The 19,004-nt window shown below is 38.1% G+C and overlaps 1 protein-coding gene and 1 long non-coding RNA gene across 2 annotated transcripts; one reads left to right on the top strand and one right to left on the bottom strand.

Moving 5' to 3' along the window:
- Nucleotides 1-732: 732 nt before the first annotated feature.
- Nucleotides 733-8,711, bottom strand: LOC142519142 (uncharacterized). The gene is made up of 3 exons (XR_012813714.1): nucleotides 8,262-8,711; nucleotides 1,387-1,456; nucleotides 733-859 (listed from the first exon to the last, which is right to left on the bottom strand). It is a non-coding gene; the product is annotated as an uncharacterized LOC142519142 (long non-coding RNA).
- Nucleotides 8,712-9,706: 995 nt separating this feature from the next.
- On the top strand, nucleotides 9,707-18,983 carry LOC142545579 (preprotein translocase subunit SCY2, chloroplastic). The gene is made up of 13 exons (XM_075652839.1): nucleotides 9,707-10,015; nucleotides 10,199-10,720; nucleotides 10,929-11,017; nucleotides 11,900-11,979; nucleotides 12,087-12,176; nucleotides 12,787-12,878; nucleotides 13,306-13,389; nucleotides 14,145-14,286; nucleotides 14,674-14,790; nucleotides 17,264-17,393; nucleotides 17,891-18,014; nucleotides 18,096-18,202; nucleotides 18,517-18,983. The coding sequence occupies exons 1-13, from the start codon at nucleotides 9,970-9,972 to the stop codon at nucleotides 18,604-18,606; spliced, it is 1,713 nt and encodes a 570-aa protein (XP_075508954.1). The 5' UTR covers nucleotides 9,707-9,969; the 3' UTR covers nucleotides 18,607-18,983.
- Nucleotides 18,984-19,004: the final 21 nt, after the last annotated feature.

The raw sequence follows: 19,004 nt of genomic DNA on the forward strand, positions 1-19,004 counted from the left end.
TTTGTTGTTTTTATGTAGTGTAGGAGATAAAAGACTATTGGATGATCGATCACGATTAAGGGCATTTTTGATATTGAACCATTGATGAACTAGAGCCGCAGCGCCAAGGCGACACTGGAAAAGAATCAAACGCCTAAGCGCTACAAACCAGCACCATAGCGCCAGCAAGCCGAACTACAAGTGCCTAGGTGCTCGAGCACAAGCGCCGCGACGCCTGAATTGCCGAATGACAAGTGCCTAGGTGCTACCTACTCAGAGCTACAGTGCTACTCCTGGAATTCACGGGCACCTAGGCGCTAGCCATGCAGCGTCGCGGCGCTAATGCGGGCGGAAATTGAGAATTGGGCTTTCTTTAACAGGCCCAGATGAAACATAAAAAATGGACTAGGGTTTCAGAGAGAGAGAGAGTAGCCGTTTTTGGAGACAAAAACTGACAAGGCCCGTGCACTTAATTAATATTTAATTACCAAACAACAAGTATTAATTTGTGTAAACAGCGAAAACGAGTTTAAAACGTTCATTTGGGCCTACAAAAATTTCGGTATGAACTCCCCGTAAGTAGGACATCCCAAAAATTTCAAAACACAACAACATTAATATACGCTCGAAAATAACAACAAGTTCACAATCAACCAAACACATATCCTACAACCGCACTGGCCAGGATTAGACACAAAATACCACAAATAAAATCCAAACAACATAAAAACATCACCATATAGCTACACAGGGCATCTCCATGGCAAATGTATCAAACCAGTATAATATATAGATATCTGGGAACTCTGACACAAACCAACTGACTACTGGGTACCACTCGCTGACGCTTCACTAGACGCGTCAAATCCCCTGGAATGACCTACTATGGCATAAAAAAACAACCAAAACATAAAAAGGAAACAGGGGTCGGACCCCAGTACGACAAACCAGTAAAATTACGACGTATATAAAAGACATGTAATAATACCGAGTAAATGCAATGACATGCTATACATGAATGGTAACAATGGAATAACGGATATCAAATGGAGTCCAAATGAATAGAATCATCAACAGTAACAGTGGTCGTGCCAGGAATGCAGCGTTAAATCGTCGATTGTCCATGCACGTAGCATCGGGAATGCAAGTAGCTAAGTCGCTCGTCCCTAGCTTATCATCTGGGAATGTGGCTAATCCTAACCCACTCGTCCCTCTGATGACTCAATATATCTCAACAGAATTAACATATATCGCCGTCAAATGAGTCAAGGCTAAATATGTTATGTCAACACAATTAATGCATGAATGCAACAGTATAAACATTCAATGCACATAATAGCAAACAACATTCACCGAATATTCTAACACGCCAATATAAGCGTCATAATGATATAATTTTGAGCGTACCTCAACTTAAACTTACAATACCACAATAATTTCTTAAGGAATATCGGATGAACTCGTCCAACGATATAACCTACAATATAAATTTGCTATGCACTTCAATATAATGCATTCCAACTTACTAAAACAATTTAAATTGAAGCGGTTAAAATTCAAATTCCGGGCAGCCAACAAAACCAATTTAGAATCTGAAATTTCAAGCTTAATACCTCGAAAATCAAGGCTAAAACGCACAACGTTGATCTTGCGAAGGTGGCTCGCCGGAAACCCTATTCACACACCAGAAACCTAGCTGAAAAGTAACTGGAAACATAGGGGAAAAGCTTAATACTTCACTAATACAAACTATCTACCAAGAACAACCAAGAATCGAAATAAAATCCTCACCTAAAACCGGATCAAAGCATACACGAACAGTTGCTGGAAACAAAGCCGATCGAGCTCGTAACCTTCCGATTCATGGCAATAAAGAAACTAATAGACTGGAGGAAGAAGAGTGCTAACCTACTGCGCTATCATTCCGGCCACTAGCGGTGATGCACGGTTGATGCAGAAAAAAGAGAGAAGCGATGAGTTGCAAGGCAGGGGAAAAAAGCTTTCTAGATTGATCGATCTGATTTTTCTTCTATCAAATGAGTTTAAATATTTAAATGGAAATGGGCTGGGCCAATGCTTATTGGGCCTCACATTCTCCCCTACTAATAAAAAATTTCGTCCTCGAAATCTAACATACACAATACTGATAACCAAAACATTACGACTGATAATACATAGGAAATTCAGAATACATCGCGTAATTTATTACATTTTCAAACAAATGAGGCCATTCTTGTCGCATTTTTGCCTCTAATTCCCACGTAGATTCTTCTCTTCCATGCCTACTCCACTGTACCAAAACCAATGGAATCGTCTTGCTCCTGAGTTGTTTTTCCTTGCGGTCCAAAATTTGCACTGGATGTTCAACATAGCTAAGAGAACTGTCCAATTCCACATCATCGACATTCAAGATATGAGACAGATCTGGCTCATACTTCCGCAACTTAGATACATGGAACACATTATGTATCAAAGACAAACTCGGCGGCAAGTCTAAACGATAAGCCAATGTGCCAATCCTCTCAACAATCACACACGGACCAATATAACGTGGAGCTAGCTTCCCTTTATGTCCAAATCTCATAGTAACCTGGAATGGTGATACTTTTAAGAAAACATAATCGCCCACTTGAAACTCTAAAGGTCTACGCCTTTTATTAGAATAACTGGCTTGACGATTCTGGGCTTCTTTCGTCATTTTTCTTATCAATTCAACTTTATCTTTCATTTCTTGAATAAATTCTGGTTTTGACATATGTCTTTCTCCTACATCTTCCCAACATATCGACGATCTGCACTTTCTTTCATACAAAGCCTCAAATGGTGCCATACCGATTGTTGCCTGAAAACTATTATTGTAAGAGAATTCAACCAAAGACAATAATTCTTTCCAACCATCTTTGAAATCCATCACTACTGCCCGTAACCCGTCTTCAAGCGTTTGAATTGTTCTTTCTGACTAACCATCTGTCTGTGGGTGATAAGCGGTGCTCATAGCCAACTTTGTACCCAAAGCTGATTGCAAACTTCCCCAAAACTTCGAAGCAAACCTTGGATCACGATCGGATACTATGCTTATTGTCACACCATGCAATCTTACTATATGATCAATGTACAATTTTGTCATTTTCGTATAAGTACAAGTACGATCATACGGAATAAAATGGGCTGATTTAGACAATCTATCAACAATCACCCAAATCACATCACAACCACGATTAGAACGAGGTAGATGAGTCACAAAATCCATAGCAATGTGCTCCCAGTTCCACTGCGGCACTTCAAGACTATGTAACGTTCCACCAGGTCTCATTCTCTCGGCTTTAACTTTTTGGCATGTTAAACATTTAGCCACAAAATGAGAAATATCTTTCTTCATACCTTCCCACCAATAATGAGCTCTCAAGGTATGATACATCTTTCGAATTCCTGGATGAATACTGTGTTGACTACAATGTGCTTCCCGCAGTATAGCTTCTTTCAAATCTATCAAATTAGGAACCACAAGTCTACCATTAAAGCGCAGACTACCATCTAAGGCAACACTAAATTTTTCTGTCTGACCTGTTCGATAAAATTCTTTTAATCTATGAATGTGCGAATCGGTTTTCTGTGCTGCTTTGTTGCTGGATAAAATTTGTGGCTCAACTTGAATAGATGACACTATAAAGTAGTCTCCACTGATCTGATAAGTCCATCCTAAAGTTCCAAGTGCTCGTGAACTTTAGAGATAGTCAAAGATGTCAGCATAGCATTCTGAACTTTCCTGCTGAGGGAATCTGCAACAAGATTCAATCGACTTGGTCGATACTGAATCTCACAATTAAAGTCTTTAAGTAACTCCATCCATCGACGTTGTCTCATGTTCAAGTCAGGCTGTCTAAAAAGATATTTAAGACTCTTGTGATCCGAATAAATCACAAACTGCTCATTGTACAGATAATGACGCCATAACTTCAATGCAAACACAATGAAAGCCAACTCTAAGTCATGGACTGGATATCGGGTCTCATGCGGGTTCAACTGACGAGAAACATATGCAATCACTCGCATATTTTGCATTAAAACACAACCAAGTCCATTTAGAGATGCATATGAACAAACAACATATCCACATGAGCCTGATGGTAAAACTAGCACTGGAGCTGTTGTCAACTTTTCCTTGAAAATCTGAAAACTTGACTCACATTCATCAGTCCACACAAAACGTCAATCTTTTTGCGTTAGTTGAGACATAGGCCTTGCTATAATAGAAAATCCTTCAATAAAACGCCTATAATATCCCGCCAATCCCAAGAAATTGCGAATATCAGAAATATTCGTCGGAGTTGGCCAATTGATAACAGCTTCCCCTTTACTAGGATCCACTGATACTCCTTGAGCTGATATAATATTACCCAGAAATACTACTATGTCCAGCCAGAATTCACATTTAGAAAATTTTGCATACAATTGCGCTGTTCTGAGTGTTTGGAGAACTAACCTTAAATGTTCTCGATGCTCCTTCTTTGTTTTTGAATAAATCAGAATATCATCTATGAAGACAATAACAAATCTGTCTATAAATTCTCGAAAAATACGATTCATCAAATCCATAAAAACTGCTGGAGCATTAGTCAATCCAAAATGCATAACTAGAAATTCATAATATCCATAATGTGTTCGAAATGCTGTCATCAGAATATCTTCCTCTCTAACTCTAAGCTGATGGTAGCCAGAACGAAGATCGATATTTGAATACACTGATGTACCCTACAACTGCTCAAACAAGTCATCGATACGCGGCAGATGATACTTATTCTTCACAGTAGCTTTGTTCAACTGCCTGTAATCAATGCACATTCTCATCGTTCCGTCTTTCTTCTTTACAAACAATACTGGAGCTCCCCAAGGTGACATACTTGATCTAATATAGTATTTTTCCAGTAATTCCTGTAATTGATCTTTGAGTTCTTTCAATTCCGTTGGAGCCAACCGGTATGGTGCTCTAGAAATAGAATTTGTCTCAGACACCAACTCAATGCTAAAATTGATTTCCCTCTGGGGTGGAAATCCAGGAATTTTATCGGGAAATATATCAGGGAATTCCTTGACAACAGGAATATCTGAAACTTCAAATCTTTTTCCCGGTGTCACATCAACTGTATAGATCATGAATCCTTCATTTCCTGTTGACAAGATTCTAAACATTTCCATTGCTGACACTAATGGAATACGTGATTGTGAATCACTACCGTAAAAATTCCATTTACTGCCATAATACGGTCTGAATCTGACAACTCCATGGAAAAAATTAACGGGAGCTCAATAATTTGACAGATCATCCAATTCCAAAATACAGTCGAAGTCAGACATATCTAGCTTGATTAGATTAGTTATCATAATATTATCATCGAATCTAATCAAACAATTTAGAATTATCTCATGAGACATCAAACACACACCGACAAGTGTAGAGACTGACACATTATATATCAACGAAGTAGTAGCAATCTCATGCTCATCAACAAATATAGTAGATAAAAATGAATAAGATGCTCCTGTGTCTATCAGTATACGCGCAGGATGATTAAAAATAAGGCAGATACCTGCAATAACTCCACCTGGTGCGTCTTGAACTTGATCCTGGGTTAAAGCATGAACTTGACCCTGATGTGGCCCTGGAAAATGTTGTTGTGCAGAACCTCTAGACTTAGGATAGCTAGACTGCTGAAAAAACTGAGTCGGAACAAAAGGTCTAGTTGCTTGTCCTCTAAAACCCTGACCAAACTGAAGTTGCTGAAATTGTTGTCTTACTGCATTTGGACATACTATAGCATAATGTCCAACTTGCCCACAGATATTACAATATCCATGAACTCCCGTACACTGAGTACTTAAATGCTTACCACCACAACGATCACAAAATACTCCACCTGGTGACCCAATTATACTTCCACGCTGACTGCCGTAACTAGAAGAACTACTACGAGTCTGTTTCTTTAACTGTTTTCCTTTGGCCTTAAAGTTTTGCTGCTTTGGTTGTTGATAGGACTGCGAAGGCTGATACGGCAGTAAAGGACGGTATAGTGGTGCACCCACTGGCATCGGCACATTACCTCCAAAACTCTGAGGAAAACATGGTTGAACAGACTGTGGTTCTACCAAAAGTAGACTTGCCTCCACATTCTTGGCTTTTTCTACAGCATCAGCATAATTAACAGGCGCTTCAGCTACTACTCAAGTGCAAATGGTTCGATTCAATCATTGCATAAAATGCGATAGCTTGTTTCGATCACTGCTAGCAACATGAGTAACATATGCAAGAAGCACTGAAAATTGAGAGGCATACTCTACTACAGTCATGCTACCTTGAGTCAATCTATTGAATTCAGCTTCCTTGGCCGAATAATACGAAGGCGGTGAATACTCTCGAGCAAACTGAGCGCAAAATACATCCCAAGTAACTCATTCACCTGATTCTTTCAGAGCTTCCTCAGTAGTTTCCCACCATAACTGAGCTCGGTCTTTTAATTGACAAATATCCAACTTAAGCTGCAAATCAGGAGTGTACTCCAACATATTAAACAAGTGTTTCATACTTTTTAACCATGCTATAGCTTTCTCACCATCTTCATTTCCAAAGAATCGGGGAGGACGCATGTTCTGAAATCGGGATATCACTAGTTCCATTTCACCCATTCCTCTAGTCAACTGGTCAACTTCATGCTCAATGTTAACATTTCGTGCTTCACCACGAAGACGACGACCTCGTCTTCCCCATTCAGTCTCGTTAAGTCCTCTCACATTAGGAGCTTCAGATTCCTGAACAACTTTTTTTTCTTTTTCTGCCCTTACGTCCATGTGCCATCTACAAGACACAAGAATTTAATCCACATGCAGAAACAAAATAATCGGTTTAATATAATAGCATAAACTTAAACTAATAGGCAATTTCTAAACTAAATGTCAAAACTTAATCAAGTATACGCTCTAGTCATGCTGATTAAATTAATTCAAAACATAGAAACAAGTAAGAGTAAATAATCAAACACATGCACAATCATTTTATTTGTGTCTAAACTCGAGTGTCCTAGACTCTAATTCGAGTGTATCCCAGTTACGCTCTGATATTAAACTGTCAGGGCTCGTGCACTTAATTAATATTTAATTACCAAACAACAAGTATTAATTGGTGTAAACAGCGAAAACGAGTTTAAAACGTTCATTTGGGCCTACAGAATTTCGGCATGACCTCTCCGTAAGTAGGACATCCCAAAAATTTCAAAACACAACAACATTAATATACGCTTGAAAATAACAACAAGTTCACAATCAACCAAACAAATATCATCTAGCCGCACTGGCCAGGACTAGACACAACATACCACAGATAAAATCCAAACAACATAAAAACATCACCATATAGCTACACAGGGCATCTCCATGGCAAATGTATCAAACCAGTATAATATATAGATATCTGGGAACTCTTGACATAAACCAACTGACTACTGGGTACCACTCGCTGACGCTCCACCAGACGCGTCAAATCCCCTGGAATGATCTGCTATGGCATAAAAAACAACCAAAACATAAAAAGAAAACAGGGTTCGGACCCCAGTACGACAAACCAGTAAAATTACGACATATATAAAAGATATGCAATAATACCGAGTAAATGCAATGACATGCTATGCATGAATGGTAACAATGGAATAACGGATATCAAATGGAGTCCAAACGAATAGCATCATAAACAGTAACAGTGGCCACCCGTGCCAGGAATGCAGCATCAAATCGTCGCTCATCCATGCACGTAGCATCGGGAATGCGAGTAGCTAAGTCGCTCGTCCCTAGCTTTTCATCTGGGAATGTGGCTAATCCTAACCCACTCGTCCCTTTGATGACGCCATATATCTCAACAGAATCAACATAAATCGCCGTCAAATGAGTCAAGGCTCAATATGTTATGCCAACATATTTAATGCATGAATGCAACAGTATAAACATTCAAGGCACATAATAGCAAACAACATTCACCGAATATTATTACACGCCAATATAAGCGTCATAATGAGATGGGTTTGAGCGTATCTCGACTTCAACTTACAATACCACAATAATTTCTTAATGAATATCGGATGAACTCCTCCAAAGATATAACCTACAATATAAATTCGCTATGCACTTCAATATAATGCATTCCAACTTAATAAAACAATTTAAATCGAAGCGGTTAAAATTCAAATTCCGGGCAGCCAACAAAACCAGTTTAGAATCTGAAATTTCAAGCTTAATACCTCGAAAATCAAGGCTAAAACGCACAACGTTGATCTTGCGAAGGTGGCTCACTGGAAACACTATTCACACACCGGAAACCTAGCTGAAAAGTAACTGGAAATATAGGAGAAAATCTTAATACTTCACTAATACAAACTATCTACCAAGAACAACCAAGAATCGAAATCAAATCCTCACCTAAAACCGGATCAAAGCTCACACGAACAGTTGCTGGAAACAAGGCCGATCGAGCTCGTAACTTTTCGATTCATGGAAATAAAGAAACTAATAGACTCGAGGAAGAAGAGTGCTAACCTACTACGCTATCATTTCGGCCGCTGGCGATGATGCACGGTTGCTGCAGAAAGAAGAGAGAAGCGATGAGTTGCAAGGCAGGGGAAAAAATCTTTCTGGATTGAGCGATATGATTTTTCTTCTATGAAATGGGTTTAAATATTTAAATGGAAATGGGTTGGGCCAATGCTTATTGGGCCTCACAAAAACCATGGGAGACGAGAGCACACGCTGGAAAAGAAGAATTGGAATATCAGGACTTATCGCAATGGCGAAGAACGACGAATCCAGGGATAGAGACATCACTTCTGATTTGCTATTAAATATTTTGCCCCTTTTTAATTCTTGGATCGAGATGTCTAAATCTTTAAACATGCTTTGTTTTTGTTTAGATTTTTCTATGGACTAACGCTTCCATTCTAGAGAATAATGTAGCTTTGTTGACATGATAATTTTGACTCAGTTGTTTATATGATTGAATTCCTTTTGATTTAACTCTGTTTACTAATTTTATTCGATTTCAATTTACTGGCCGCCTTAGACTGATTGTTATCTGATTAATTCTACAACTTGGGAGAGAGACTAGAAATATGGATATTTAGGGACACACGTTAAATGTTTGTATTGTTCGGAAGACGTATAACTTTAGCGAGGTTTATGTAAGATCATCGTTTGCATATCTCATTTGAACTTAGATTCTTATTTTGTTATGGAGTTTTATAAGGATCATAAATATACATCCGGCCAGCATTTCAAGGTTCGATAAAATTTCACAAGAAATTCGTATAATTTTTCTATCATCAGTAGGAAATAAAAAAAATTATTTACCAGATACTATTGCAAAACGACCTTGAGACATATGGGAAACACAAAAACTGAATAGAGTTCAAATTGAGAATGTTATATTTCAAATATGATCAAACAAAGATCTTTAGTTAAATAATACCATAATTTTAAAACCAAAGATTTTCAGGATGAGTCTTACATTTTTCCACATGAATCAATCAAGAACCTATGAGAAAAAACATCTATGATTGGTGTCTTTAACCATGCTGCAGTAACAAATCAACCCAAGGAAACATGCTTTCTGATTTAGCCCAATTAACGATTTTAATTACTTGTTATTATTTTTTTTTTTTGGTTTTTATATGATTTTAATTACAACCACGAGGGAGTCAAATTAGTGAATCAAGAATTCGGTATTCAGTGCCTCCAAGAGAGAGAGTTGATTTAAGTTCGATTCGTTCCGACTGAGAGTATACCAAATATACACTCAACGTCCGCCTATATATAAAGAATTCGGTATTTCGCAGGTTCAAAAACCTGGGTTCCCAAGAAAAAGAAAACCTGGGAGAGAAGAAGACGAGCGCCAGTTCTCTCTTGTAGATAAGGTTACCCGGTTGTTTTCTATTCCAAAACTGGTGTTTTACAGCTATGGCAGCTACTCTTCTCAGACCTCTACCCAATTTATACGTTCAAGGTTTGTTCTTTCTTTTGTTTGTTTCTTGATTTTACAATTGTAATTGTAAAGTTTATGACTTAACTTGAAATCCCGGTACCTATTTTAGTTCTCTGTTGCTTTTGGAGCTAAACCACAGAGTTCTTGGGATTGTGCCGTTTCATATTTGTTTGATTAGTTTTCATACCTTATTTTCTATTACAGGCAGGAAATCTTCCCAAAACTTCGACTTCCACAGTCAAAGATTATCAAGACATTTTTTTCACCCGGTGGCAGTGCCTTCCAAGTTAAGCGGAAGAGGGTCATGCTTATTAAGGAATTATGATTTCTTGAGAAAAAATAAGGGGCTTGTGCTACTTGATTGTTTATCAAGGGAGTCATTAAATGTAAGGGCATCATCAACAGAATCCATAAATCTTGAGCAGTTTATATCCAAGCAGGATTACGGGGAAAAGGTGGTTTTGAATACGAATAATAATATTGACAAGTCGGAAGTTGTAGGGCCGAGGCCCGAGGCTTTTAGGAATAGGTTTTTGAACTTTGTACAGTTTGGTTCCATCATTAACGATGCTGCGGAATCTTTTTTCAAGAGCGAGATAAGGAGGAGGCTGTTTGTGACTGCTGTCTTGATTGTGATGAGTCGTCTCGGATACTTTATTCCCTTACCGGGGTTTGATAGGAGGTTGATGCCCGAGAATTATCTCAGTTTCGTGTCGGGTTCTGTTGGTGAGTGGATTTTTATCTATTTAATTTGGAATTGGAATTTATGACCCCAATTTATCAATTTCAGTTTTTCTCTTGTTCTAAATTTTTGTTTCACAGGCAATGCATGTGCGTGCCGATGAAAGCTTCTGTCTTGCTTTATCTCCAACTTTAGTTATAATAAATTGACTTTCTTTAGTTAGTTATTATCCTGATCAACCTCTGTTACCAGATGAGCTCGGTGATTTGACTCCAGAGCTTAAGCTCTCTCTTTTTCAGCTTGGAATCAGTCCTCAAATAGCAGCATCAATTCTTATGCAGGTGTTATTGACATTCGCTTTCAGACTATGTATTACTCTCAGTGAACTTGTATTTATGTAGCTTTTTTGGAATGCTTTGATACATTGCATGGCAGAGAGTTGATATTGGTTGTTTTATGTGTTGTTAGAGCACATGGTTTAGTTAAACTACACAGTGTTACCTTTATTGGATGTCATTTACATTCAAGTGGAGGTTTTCGTTCATCACTCACCTTGTTGAGCGAGGATGTCTTGTTTGATAATTCATTTTTTGATTCGAGGCGTCTTTAGCTGAAGCTAATTTGTGGTTTTGATAAAGAATTTTCTAGCAGTGCTTGATAGAATAACATAACCTGCATTAAATTGAGTGGTACATATGGACGAGAACATTGTTCTGCACGGTAACTGTAAATTGAGAGGATTATCCATCTGCTAGTCATTCGTATTTAGGTTTTCTCGATGAGCCGATGTCAGGCATTGACTGTGGTGCATAGGTGTTTTTGGAATGAGATATTGGTTATTTTAATTAGAATAGTTCAATTATACACCATGGGCACCCTAATACAATGTGGGTGCAATTGAGGGTGTATCCAGAGAGCAAAAGAGTTTGATTTCTAATATCACAAAGAGTTGTTTTCTATTGTGATGATACAATTGGCTCATCGGACACTTAATGTAACATTAAATTGAAAAGAACCCAAACTTATACAGAAGTAGATATTTGAAATAAATCTATATATTTTTCATCATGGGTGGTCTAATTTATCCGATATGAGCTTTGAGCGCCTTCAAAAAAATGCTTGGGGCAATAAAATTGCTGCTTTGAATTTCCCATGTGAATTTTTCCCTCTTTGTAATGGGTTAATCTTCCATGTGATGCTGATTGGCATGAATTCTTGTTCAGGTGCTTTGCCATGTAGTTCCTTCCTTAGTGAAGCTGCGGAAAGAAGGCTTAGATGGTCATGAGAAGATCAAGAGTTATATGTGTGTCTAGTTACTATATCAAGCAGTGAGAGATCCTTAGTTAAATATTTTCTATGTTTAGTTCTTTTTCCATCGCATACAAAAGCTCTCATGTTCGTGTATTGTAGATGGTGGATCTCCCTTGGCTTTGCAATGGTGGAGGCCCTTGTGCTTTCTTGTTATTCCCTCCCCTATTCTATTTATGCAGCCAGTCACAGGTAATTATGTTCATAGTTAACCTTTCTTCCAAGTGCTGATGTGGATTATTTTTTGCAAATGTTTAAACAGGCCTTATGTAGTTCTTTTCGGGTGTGATGGCATGTAGTTGCTTCTGCATCTATGTTTATCTGTTATTCTTTATTGCATGGTGTAGTTTACTTGCATAGTATTGAAACGAAGTCAATACTTATATTGTTTGGACTTCATTGACATAATCTATATATTTGAATATGCTGCAAGTGCAAAATTGAGTGCTTTATGCTTATGAGTGTTAACCCTAATACTTGGTTTGCTTTGTTAAAATTCATTTGGGAATGAGTTTATTTTTGAAGTTCCCAACTGTGGTCAATCCTTGTGGGTTGTGCTAAATTTCCATGCATGTTTTTATGCCTTCATTCTTGATCCATGCATGCGCCTTGTATGCTGAGTTTCCCCCTGTTTCTGTTGATAATATAAGCTTATTGGTAGCACATTGGTGTTTTCTTATGGATATGTGCTCATTGTAAAATGTTTTGAGGAGGTACTTCTTTGCAATTTTGTTGGCACACTTCGGATTCTCTTTGACCATCATAAATAAATTGGTTTGGCATATTATATTTTATTTTGCAGGGTAAAGCACCTGATGTACACTACTTGGTTTCTGGTGTGTGGAGCGATGACAATGACTTGGATTTGTGACAAGATAACAGAGTCTGGATTTGGTACTTTTATGTCTGTCTTCTTGGCTCTTTGGCTATTTGCAAAAATGAAATTTGTTTCCCGGAATAGTTTATTTTTCTCTTTGTTTTGCGTTTACTATTTAGATTTGAATCTTGGAATTTGCCATAGTAATAATATTAGCCAGTGACATCGACATATGGCACTTGATATCTCTTTTTGAGTTAGGGGACTAAAATGATACTTGATCCGGTGTTACATGGCCTAAAGACGGTATACACAGGAACTTGTGTATCTTGAAACTGACTGGAATCAGTAAAAAATGAAGAAATGGCGAAAATGAATTGAATATTTCATTTCTCATCCAAAAACGTGATCTAAATTGAGTTACTTTTTAGATCTTAACTTTAGTGTGTTTCTTTTACTCACTTTTTGCTGAATGTGGCTATCCATTTTGCAATGTTTTGGCAGGTCAAGGATCATCTTTGATTATTTGTGTCAGCATTTTGACTGGATATACAGATACATTGTACAAGATGCTAACTCAGATCTCTGGTGAGTGGAAATATCACTATCGATCTCTAATGTGTAACCAGACATCATATGCATATCATATCCCACATTTATGAAATTCTCTTAATTAATTTTGAGAAAGATACAATGTATGGTCCTGATTGATGATTATGGAGAGCATGATATTCTAGTTCTGGAGATATGATTATCTGGATTACTTTTTCCAAGCTACATGGATGGGAACGAAACTCCTTATGACAGTAAATTTCTTCTCACTTTCAGAATGAATTTAATGATTCATTTGTTTCAGCCTGTCTCGCATGCTAGCTGTTGAAATTTTGCGAAGTTTCATTTTTGATCTCCTATGAGTAGATGAATGACATTTTTAATCCTTTATCTATTTAAGTATCAAAATTAGTCCCTTAACTATTGGTCACTTGGCGCAGTACCTAACTGAAGTATTTGTTCTTAAACCAAAAATGCTGCAACATTGCTTGAACTGTAGTCATCATGGAATATCTCTGAATATCACTGTAAACCTTATCCCTTGAAGGCTAATTCAGTTTGTAGATATACAAAGTCTTGTGTTTTCCTTCGCATGAAGTCTTTTCCTTGCACCTCCACCAAGTGTCACTTAAGTTTGATATGGTGAATCTAAGAAGGGAATGCATCCTGATGTTACTTTTTCCTGACCAATTATATGTCTTAAACACTTCAGAGAATGTGGTTCCATTCTGTCATATCTTCGAGATATTAACAATATTACTTTCATATCTGGGGTTTCAAACCAATTGCAGGAAGTTCTGTGAGCTGGTGGCCTTATGTACTTGCAGTATTAGGTGTCTTCACCGTAGTCACTATGTGGGCGGTTGTTGTTACTGAGGGTTGCCGGAAGATCAAGCTGCAATACTATGGTTTTAAACTCGCTTCTGCTGCCAGGTGAATTACAGCCGAATGATTTACATTCATTTTCTCCATTTGGGATAATCAAAGATGTAACTCATGGATTACAGAAAATCTTGAATCAAGCATCTTAATCTTGAATTGATGATGATCAATAATTCACTTTCATAGCAATTATAGAGTGGTGATATTCTTTTTGTTTAAAGAAAAGAAAAGAATTGTTGTTTATAGTTCCCAAAACTCATCAAAAGAACCCTCAAGCCTTTTCCCAGGCGCGGTGACTATCAAGAAATTTTCAGCAATTTAGAGTTTAATTTTTGCAAGTAATTGTGGTAGGGGGAAGGGGTAATTTTTTGCTGCTTTATATTTTTAATATGTTGGTCAGGACTTCGATTATCAAATTTATACTTCTGCTTCTGGCAGAGATGATTCTCCTATCACTGAGGTGGAGCCTTATATTCCATTCAACATCAATCCTTCTGGAATGCAGCCTGTTCTCACTACATCATATCTCTTGGCATTTCCAAGCATTGTTGCAAGGTACTGGCTGATAGGAATTTTACATTTTCTCTTTATTTATTTATTTTTTATTTTTAGAAGAAACTATTTTTTATTGATAGGAATAGTATTACATAATAAGCGGATGAGTAATCCGCACAATCGATTACCAACCAAAAGAAAACACTACACTAATAATGTCATGCCAAAACAAATTTCCAATCCCTAATCAAATCTGAAACAGACAAATGATTGAAATCTTTAACATTAGCTGTCCAAGTAGCCACCCTGAACTTGATCGTGTCCCAAACTTGGTCACCGTTCTCGTACTCGTCTTTGAAAATTCTGTTATTTCTCTCTAACCAGATAGACCAAAACGTACATTGAACCACCAAGTACCAGAAGATCCTCGTTTTCCTGCTCCAATTCCCTCCCAGCTCGATAACAAAGAACATGCTGCCCTTTGTGGCAAAACATAATTGAAACCCAATTCAAGCTGAATTCTTGTCCAAATACCTTTTGAGAAAGAGCAATGGAGCAACATATGATCCTGATTTTCTTCTTCATTTCGACACAACGTGCACCAATGCGGACTCAACACACAATTCGGCCACCTTCGCTGCACTGAATCACAAGTTGGTAATTTTCCCAATGCCACAATCCACGAGAAAATTTGAACCTTTTTAGGGATAGGTACTTTCCAGATGTTTGCATGGTAAGCGAAAGATGGAAAAGAGGAAGGTGGAAAGAAAGAATTGTAAAAAGATTTGACAGAGAAAAGACCCGTAGAATCCTCCAACCAAACTCTGTAATCTCCCACTCCCATTTCTAATCTAACCGATCCTAGAACTCCTAAAAGATCAGCAAACTCACTCAATTCGACCTCATTTAAATCTCTTCTAAAGCGTACATCCCATTGAAGTGAAGGAACACTAGACTCCGCTTCCAAGAAAGTATTGATTGGTTTGTTAGTTGAGGTACAAATCTGAAAAATAGATGAAAACGCTCTTGGAATGACTGAGACCCCCCCTCCCTGCGCACACATCTTCCCAAAATCGAATGATATTTCCCTCTTTTAGCACCCCTCCCACCAGTTGTTGAAACGCCGGGTAAGACCGAGAGATGAATTTCCAGGGGCTTCTAAAAGTCGAATTCCTTGCTAACCCCACATCCCACCCATTATCTTGGACCCCATAGATGCTTATTATTATCTTTTTCCACAACGACTCCTTTTCCGCCGACCCTCTCCACCACCATTTCCCCAATAATGCTCTATTTCTCAAACAAATATTCCCCAGTCCCAATCCTCCCTTGTCCTTTGGTCTGCTTACCTGTGCCCACCCAACAACATGACAATGCTTCTCTCCATCTGCACCGTCCCACAAAAAATCCCTCATTATTTTTTCCATCTTTTTCTACACCCGTCTTGGAACTCTAAATAAAGACATGTAGTATGATGGCATCGCGCTCAACACTGACTGTATCAATGTCAAGCGAGCACCCCTGGATAGAAATGCCTTTTCCATGAGGCTAGTTTCCTTGCCATTTTCGATAAAACTGGTTCCCAGAAAATAAATTTCGTAGGCTGACCACCCAAAGGAGCCCCTAAGTACCTAATCGGCCAGATATCTCTTTTACATCCAATAGCTTGAGCCAAAGCATCAACTGCCTCTTCCGGGTGGTTAATCCCCAACACAACACTTTTTTCCCAATTAACTTTCAATCCTGATTGATTTACTAAAGCCATTACGTGCCTCTCTGTCTCAACCAAAAACAAAGTATCGTCGGCAAACTGAATATGAGATATCTCCAATTTCCCCCTCCCTATCTCGAGCCCTCTAACCTCATCCAACCCCTTGGCCTTATCTACCAATCTTCCCAAGACATCAACGACCAAATTAAAAAGAAAGGGAGATAATGGATCCCCCTGTCTAAGTCCTCTTTCCCCTTTGAATTTTCCTCTCGGTCTTCCGTTAATGAGTATCGAGAAAGAGACATTTGAAACACAGGCCATCATCCACCTCCTCCATCTCACACCAAATCCTTTCATTTGCAGCACGTAATCCATAAATCCCCAATCAACATTATCATAAGCTTTTTCCAAATCAACTTTGAATACCCATCCTTTCTTACGCTTCCGTCGATATTCCTCAATCACCTCATTGGCAATGAGGCAGCAATCAAGAATTTGTCTTCCCTTAATGAAAGCACACTGATTCTCCGCTACAGTACTTGACATAACCTTTTTCAATCTGTTAGTCAATACCTTAGCCATAATTTTATACAAACTCGTTTCCTCCTTATCTGTATGTGTCGTTAGAGTGTGTCTTTTTTTGGATGCTGGACATGCTTTCAAATTTACAGGTTTCCACTCCCGTTCACCTTACATTAATTGCCATTTATTTGGCCATGTAATCACCAGACTGCACTTGTTATTTTTAGCTCATTGATTATTGTCAAGTTCTATTATGACCCTTCAGCTGTGAAGTCTAACTAACATATGCATTTTGATCAGTGTCCTTGGTTCACGCTTTTGGGAACATGTGAAAGATATCCTGAATCCTGACACACCTCGCGGTGCAGAACCATGGGTTTACTATTCAATATATGCATTTTTCGTGTTCCTGTTCAACATATTTGATATCGTAAGGATTTTCCTGTTTTCAGCTCAAGTTTGTTTCCCCCTTTTCATTCAAATGCTAGTTACATGTTTGCTATCCTTCTTAGGCATTTACTCACGAGAGTAAACTCCATCATGTCAAAGTTTGTTATTTTGAACGAATTAAACAAATTTACTTGTGTTGCAGATATTATAAATAATTGTCTCTTTGATGTGTTTCTGGCGGACCCAAAAAATTAACTTTGCAGCATGTGTGCACAAATTTCTGTGAAGTTTTGTGAACTTAATTTTCCTCTGAAAGAACTAACCATGTCGTAACCTCATCAGTGTCTTAACCTAAGAGTCCTTCAATCAAATTCACATTTCCTATGGAGAAAAATATGAATGTCTTGTGAATTAATTTTTTTCCTGGAAGTAATCACTCATGTTGTGAATCGCGAATTGGTATATATATCTTGCTAGGGTCCCTATCTTAGGCTGATGTGTTTTTTCTACGAATGTTCATTAACTTCTCTTATCTAGGCCAATATGCCGAAAGAAATCGCTGATTATCTGAATAAGATGGGTGCCAGAATTCCAAATATAAAGCCCGGAAAAGCTACCATTGAGTATTTAACAAAAATCCAAGCTTCAACACGTTTCTGGGGTATCTCTTATACCTTGTCCACCTGTCTCCGTGTGTTTGTTATTTGGATTTTCTAATCATGACGTACGGTTCTTTGTGCAGGGGGTCTGTTACTAAGTGTTTTAGCAACTTCTTCTACCATTCTTGATCATTATTTACGACGGGTTAATGAAGGCTTTTCCATAGGGTTCACTTCTATTCTAATCATTGTAAGTCCAACTTCTTCTGCATTTTGTTGCCAAGTTTTTGATAACTCCGTCCAACATCTGGGATTATTATTTATCCCATATTAATGATTTTTCCGTCGCGGGGATTCAAATAATTTCTAATTATTGCAACTTCATTTCTTTTACACAAACTTTGAACAGAAATTTTGCCAACACATCATGCCCTCCGAACAGCATTTTGTGAACTCTCACACGCGTGCTTCATGTTTCCTTTTCTTGGCATTCAAGAAAACACAGAAGGCATTGCCAGTTTTCCTCTTGACCCACTTGTATTTTGTTTCTGTTGGTGTCTCCAGGTGGGTTCAATAATTGAATTGAGAAGATCCTATCAAGCCTACAATGTAATGCCTAATCTCAGCAAAGCATTGAGGCGGTATGGGCTCTAACCAGTTAAACAGTGACTCCGAAGCTTAACTATTGGTTGCGATCCTTCCTGTTAAACTGGTGAAATCCACCAATCTCGGATCAAACGAAGCAATATCTATTAGTTTCTCAGCGTGACAGGAAAAGGCTGGTTTGGCGGCTGGAATATTTAGACCGGCTTCATTTTCAACTATATAAATCGCCTACGCTGGTGTAGTGACATAGTGTATTCCTGTAAACTTCCTGGTTTATAGTATACTCTCGTAGTTCCTACGGGGTGGAGATGATGGGGTCGGGAGATTATTCTCTTTTTTTCTTATAACAATTGGTGATCGGTATTTAAAGCTCGTACTATTATTTCGATCTTGCGATGAATGACATGTTACTAACAATGGTTTTTGTTTTTTTTCTGCAATTTGAT

Source organism: Primulina tabacum, chromosome 1 (assembly GCF_025594145.1).
Source record: "Primulina tabacum isolate GXHZ01 chromosome 1, ASM2559414v2, whole genome shotgun sequence".
NCBI lineage: Eukaryota > Viridiplantae > Streptophyta > Magnoliopsida > Lamiales > Gesneriaceae > Primulina > Primulina tabacum.

Coding starts and splice junctions, on each gene's coding strand:
- LOC142545579 (XM_075652839.1), top strand. CDS start 9,970: ATGGCAGCTACTCTTCTCAGACCTCTACCCAATTTATACGTTCAAG. Junction 14,791..17,263: donor TTTCCAAGCATTGTTGCAAG/GTACTGGCTGAT, acceptor CATTTTGATCAG/TGTCCTTGGTTCACGCTTTT. Junction 17,394..17,890: donor TGTTCAACATATTTGATATC/GTAAGGATTTTC, acceptor TCTCTTATCTAG/GCCAATATGCCGAAAGAAAT.